This window comes from Salmo salar, chromosome ssa10 (assembly GCF_905237065.1).
Source record: "Salmo salar chromosome ssa10, Ssal_v3.1, whole genome shotgun sequence".
NCBI classification, from domain to species: Eukaryota; Metazoa; Chordata; class Actinopteri; order Salmoniformes; family Salmonidae; genus Salmo; species Salmo salar.
Genome location: NC_059451.1, coordinates 22,827,533 through 22,833,578, shown reverse-complemented (window position 1 = coordinate 22,833,578; position 6,046 = coordinate 22,827,533). Strand labels below are relative to the sequence as shown.

The 6,046-nt window shown below is 41.8% G+C and overlaps 1 protein-coding gene across 1 annotated transcript; it reads left to right on the top strand.

The window, feature by feature from the left end:
• Nucleotides 1–233: 233 nt before the first annotated feature.
• LOC106613797 (insulin gene enhancer protein ISL-2) lies at nucleotides 234–2,788 on the top strand. The gene is made up of 6 exons (XM_014216415.2): nucleotides 234–380; nucleotides 817–1,036; nucleotides 1,254–1,486; nucleotides 1,644–1,930; nucleotides 2,009–2,170; nucleotides 2,383–2,788. The coding sequence occupies exons 1-6, from the start codon at nucleotides 251–253 to the stop codon at nucleotides 2,458–2,460; spliced, it is 1,110 nt and encodes a 369-aa protein (XP_014071890.1). The 5' UTR covers nucleotides 234–250; the 3' UTR covers nucleotides 2,461–2,788.
• The last annotated feature ends 3,258 nt before the right edge of the window (nucleotides 2,789–6,046 follow it).

Sequence of the window (6,046 nt, the reverse complement as noted above, 5' to 3'; positions counted from 1 at the left end):
TGTTTGTTGAGTTAATTTAATAGATTGCTTTGAAGAGTAAGTGTGTGTGTGTATGTGTGTATGTGTGTGTGTGTGTGTGTGTGTGTGTGTGTGTGTGTGTGTGTGTGTGTGTGTGTGTGTGTGTGTGTGTGTGTGTGTGTGTGTGTGCCAACATGTGGTGGTTGTGGGGGCGTTGCACATCTCTATAAAATCGAGAGGGTTGAGTGTTGCTCCAAGACACTTGTGCAGAGCTATGCTTTGTGACGGACAAATGTCAGGAGAGAGCCTACTGAGTCCAGCTCAGACAGAATTCCACTCACTGGGGACAGTTGATATCCTGTCAGAATACACCCTGATGTTAACGGGGGAAACCTTGGAGGACCACAGCAATACCAGCAAATGTGAGTTTGATAAACGTGTTGTAATTTACATAATAATAAAACGTGCTCAGGTTTATATTGTATCATGTACACATAATTATATTTTATTATAATCATTGTCTTATGGTTGAGGTTAAAGTTTGATTGCTATAATTGGTTTTGAATACGTCAGATTCAGTATTTTCCTCATTCGTTATGATACAAATAATGTTACTAGATTAAACCTGTAACCTAAACACACCAGTGAGATGAAAACGTTTTTGCAATGTTTTGCAATGAAATGTAAAGATTAAACATATAATGTTTCGTCATTGACTTCTTCTTGATTACTGTTGATTATGAAAAAATATATAAGTCTCTTATCATGAACATGCTGTAAGAAAGACTAAAACTTCACAATGTTTATGTTGATGTCATGGAAAGGTAATTTTCAGTACAGTATTCCCTGTAATTCCAGTGGGGCCAGGGTGCAATGAGGAGTCATGTCCACAGGGGGCGGTATGGCCCTGCGCTGGCTGTGGAGAGTCCATCAGAGACCCTGTGGTGCTACGGGTTGGGTCAAACCAGCAGTGGCACACAGGGTGCCTGTACTGTGACGAGTGCCACTGTCCCCTGGGAGAGAGTGTCAGCTGCTTCCTGAGGGACGGGAGGACCTTGTGTAGGACAGATTATGCACGGTGAGTCAGCAGCTTTGGTGGGACAGTAGAGAAGTTATAACGATAAAGATGAACATTGTAAGGTCAACTATGTGTGTATATTATGTTTGTATTTTTTTACTCTTTGAATGTGTTTGTTGATGGTGTGTGTGTGTTTGTGAACAGCTTCCAACCTTTAGTTTTGTCATTTTTAACCATGTGAATGTGTTTGTTATTGATTTGTGTGTGTGTGTGTTAGACTATTTGCAGAGAAGTGTGGAGGCTGCAGGGAGGCAGTACTGTCCTCTGACCTGGTTGTGAGGGCAGGAAGACAGAACTATCACCCTGACTGTCTGCACTGCTCGCTCTGTGGTGCATTACTCATGCCTGGGGATAGCTTCACCCTGGGACCAGGAGGACCATGCTGCCAGGCAGAGCACACGATGCCAGAGCAACAGATCCAAAAAGCAGACACACTAAAGAAAAGAAAAGGTCTGTGAAGTTTATATGCGTAATAAAATATTGAGAATTGTTTTCCTTTCGAGTTAATGGTAATTATGAAACTGTCTCAAAGGTCTGACTCATCTTCCCTGTAATTGGTAAGTTTAATGTTCCTTAAGTTAAGTTGAATCATTCTCACCTATGTCAGGGTCAGGGAGAAGAGGAGGAGTTTGGGAGAGAAGGTGGTTGGACAGGGGTAGGAGTAGAGGGGTGCGGGTGCGGGTGCGTACCGTCCTCAGTGACACCCAGCTGAAAGCCTTGTGCACCTGCTACTCCCAGACCCCCCGGCCCGACGCAGCGGTCAAGCTCCAGCTAAGTCAGCTGACTGGCCTAAACAAGCGGGTCATCAGGGTGTGGTTCCAGAACAAACGCTGCAAGGACAAGAAGAGCGACGCCAAAAAAGGAGGCAGACCAGTGTCAGACTTGGACTTCACAGTGAGTAGTGTGTGTGTGTGTCTGTCTGTGTGTCTGTCTGTCTGTGAACAAAGTTGATCATCACTAACTATGTTCCAGGCCCTGCTGTGTACTGCAGCCAGACCGATGGTGGTCCTCTCTCCTGAGCCCCCTGACTTTGCCCTCCAGATTTACGTCTATGAGTCATCATGGCAACCACTTGATGGCCAAATCAAGCTCTCAGCTGACCATGATGAGCTGACCCTCACTCATATTTCCCAGGTAAATCAGAGTGTGTATCAGGTAGTGTAATGTCCCTTTGTGTGACATATCAGACCCTGATTATGACTGCAACAAGCTAACCTTAGACCTACACCTTATACTGTAGATTGAGACTATAACTGATTGGTATTAGCTACTCCTTTATCCAGTTTCATTAGTCAGCCCTGACTGTGGTGGCCAACACTCATCATTTCTCTTTCACTTCCCCTCAGAGAACGTGTTTTTCAGAAGACCTAGGTTCTCCACTGCAGCAGGGTGGTGAGCACGCCGTCACCATTCTGACTATCTAGACAGCCACCATCCCAACTGAACTGTTACTGTAACTATGCAGAGTTATCAAGACCCTGTGTCTAATCTGAAGGGGCTTCAAGCAGCTGTAAATCATGTAATTAGTTATTTAATGTATGCTATTATTATTAAACTAGTTCCCAAACAGGAGAATGTTGTGTTGGAAAAAATAGATGACATCATTTGGGTCCCAGTTCTGCATGTTTTGTTTTCTGTATGGGTAAATGGATTAAAGGTTATGGATCAATGAGATAAAACAAAATGTGCACCACTATACTATGGCCCATGCAGCACACAGTGGTTTTACACCATGAGAATTCATCCAGACCTCCAGTCATCACATGAAGCTTTATCTTCTGGCAGACTATGGTGTGATCTGTCAACATGTGATTTAAACACAGTCTGTTTGTATAGTCACAGTCTGGGAGTTTGCGTTTGGGAATTAATTAAATCTCCACAAAACCAAGCCGTCAGATGTCATCTCTATTGGAACATATTTCACTCCTAAATGTGAAACTCGGATTCTGAACTGATTGATATTTTCTGATTGATTGTCATGGAAATGATTATTCACTCTGTCTACTTCCTCATCCACTTTACAACAACTCTAGTGTGAAACCTATTATTGTAGAAAGCAAATCTGAACAACTTGTTCCTTCTTCCTGTTTGACTAAAAGAAAAATGCATTTGGGTTTTAGCAATCCTGCTGTAGGCAGATAATGTTAATGGCCATATCACCCCACAAGGGGGCAACTTTTTCCAGTTCTTCAATGGCAAAGGTTCAAGATCGAACAACAAGTTGACACAATAACCCTAAAATCCATCTAGGCTGTGTGAAAATTGCAGACCGACATCTTCGAGGGACTCTGTTAGTACAATCTGTCTGTCTGCTTTGCATGCCCATTTGCATGCCCTCTCAACGTCACTACCACTGCATGCATTCTCCCATAATATCTTTCAGACATTTTATCACTTCCCACTCAAAACAAACAAATACATGTTCACTCATTTTCATCTATAACTTTTTAACTCTTTCATACACTCCTTGTATGAAGAATAGAGTGCTACCTCATCTCTCTTTGTCTCTTTACCCCAAAAGTCATTCCACAGCTGCACCATTGAGAGCATCTTGACTAGCTGCATCACCGCTTGGCAGTGCTTGACTTGGGATGGAAGAAGTACTTGAGCTGTCTTTTTCCAAGTCGGTCCATTAGACTATGTTCACCAAAATTCACATAAAACTATAGACCTCTGATTATTCACTGTTACTCTCCATGACATTTAACCACATTTTCGTGACGATTACTATTGCCTACATGAAAAAGTAAGCAATATTGACACTGGAAAGCTGCTGTGTCTGATCCCATGTAGACATAACACCTCCTGCCGTTGTGCCCTTGATCAAGGCACTTAGCCCTCCACATAGAACTGCACTGTTAGTCACATGTCAACATGTGAGCTCCTGGGTGTGCAGGCTTTTTCAACATTACAACCAAATAGCTTTTCTTTTTAAAATGATTCCCTCATTCAATAAATCAGGGATGAAATGGATAAGGTAGCTTACTTCAAAGCAAAGAATCTAACTAGACATGTATACAGTTGATGTCGGAAGTTTACATACACAATAGCCAAATATATTTAAACTCAGTTTTTCATAATTCCTGACATTAAATCCTAGTAAAAATTCCCTGTCTTAGGTCAGTTACGATCACCACTTTATTTTAAGAATGTGAAATGTCAGAATAATAGGAGAGAGAATAATTTATTTCATCACATTCCCAGTGGGTCAGAAGTTTACATACACTCAATTAGTATTTGGTAGCATTGCCTTTAAAATTGTTTAACTTGGGTCAAACGTTTTGGGTCGCCTTCCACAAGCTTCCCACAATAAGTTGGGTGAATTTTGGCCCATTCCTCCTGACAGAGCTCGTGTAACTGAATCAGGTTTGTAGGCCTCCTTGCTCGCACACACTTTTCAGTTCTACCCACACATTTTCTTTAGGATTTAGGTCAGGGCTTTGTGATGGCCACTCCAATACCTTCACTTTGTTGTCCTTAAGCCATTTTGCCACAACTTTGGAAGTATGCTTGGGGTCATTGTCCATTTGGAAGACCCATTTGCGACCAAGCTTTAACTTCCTGACTGATGTCTTGAGATGTTGCTTCAATATATCCACGTAATTGTCCTGCCTCATGATGCCATCTATTTTGCGAAGTGCACCAGTCCCTCCTGCAGCAAAGCACCCCCACAACATGATGCTGCCACCCCCGTGCTTCACAGTTGGGATGGTGTTCTTCGGATTGCAAGCCTCCCCCTTTTTCCTCCAAACATAACGATGGTCATTATGGCCAAACAGTTCTATTTTTGTTTCATCAGACCAGAGGACATTTCTCCAAAAAGTACAATCTTTGTCCCCATGTGCAGTTGCAAACCGTAGTCTGGCTTTTTTAATGGCGGTTTTGGAGCAGTGGCTTCTTCCACGCTGAGCGGCCTTTCAGGTTATGTCGATATAGGACTCGTTCTACTGTGGATATAGATACTTTTGTTTCCTCCAGCATCTTCACAAGGTCCTTTGCTGTTGTTCTGGGATTGATTTGCACTTTTTGCACCAAAGTACGTTCATCTCTAGGAGACAGAACGCGTCTCCTTCCTGAGCGGTATGACGGCTGCGTGGTCCCATGACGTTTATACATGCGTACTATTGTTTGTACAGATGAACGTGGTACCTTTAAGCATTTGGAAATTGCTCTCTGAGGTCTTGGCTGATTTCTTTAGATTTTCCCATGATGTCAAGCAAAGAGGCACTGAGTTTGAAGGTAGGCCTTGAAATACATCCACAGGTACACTTCCAATTGACTCAAATAATGTCAATTAGCCTATCAGAAGCTTCTAAAGCCATGACATCATTTTCTGGAATTTTCCAAGCTGTTTAAAGGCACAGTCAAGTGTATGTAAACTTCTGACCCACTGGAATTATGATACAGTGAATTATAAGTGAAATAGTCTGTAAACAATTGTTGGAAAAATTACTTGTGTCATGCACAAAGTAGATGTCCTAACCGATTTGCCAAAACTATAGTTTGTTAACAAGAAATTTGTGGAGTGGTTGAAAAACAAGTTTTAATGACTCCAACCTAAGTGTATGTAAACTTCTGACTTCAACTGTATATATGGCTAAAATATTCATGTTTCAGTGGAGATCTATTGACAGCAAGTTATTTGTCAATTAGGCTATTCTTAAATTTTTTACATTGTCACAATTACATGGCTACTGTTTAATAGAGGGGAATCCCAGGTTTCCAATGGTGCAGATTTATTTAGGCTCTACAGTGCTGGTGGAAAGGCAACAACGAAATGAATGCTTTGCTAGCTATAATTAACTTGTGAGATAACTGCTACAAGTTATGTTTTGAATTGGTAATATATTTAGTCTGTCTGTCATTATTTTATACCTGCTGCTGAAATGTTGCACTCTCTCTCCTCGGGCAACAGCCCACTCGTACTGTCACACACGCAGCACCACAGACATTCACTGAAGGGTCATTCTGATAATGGCTGATATGTTGTTTTTTAGTTGATTGATCATA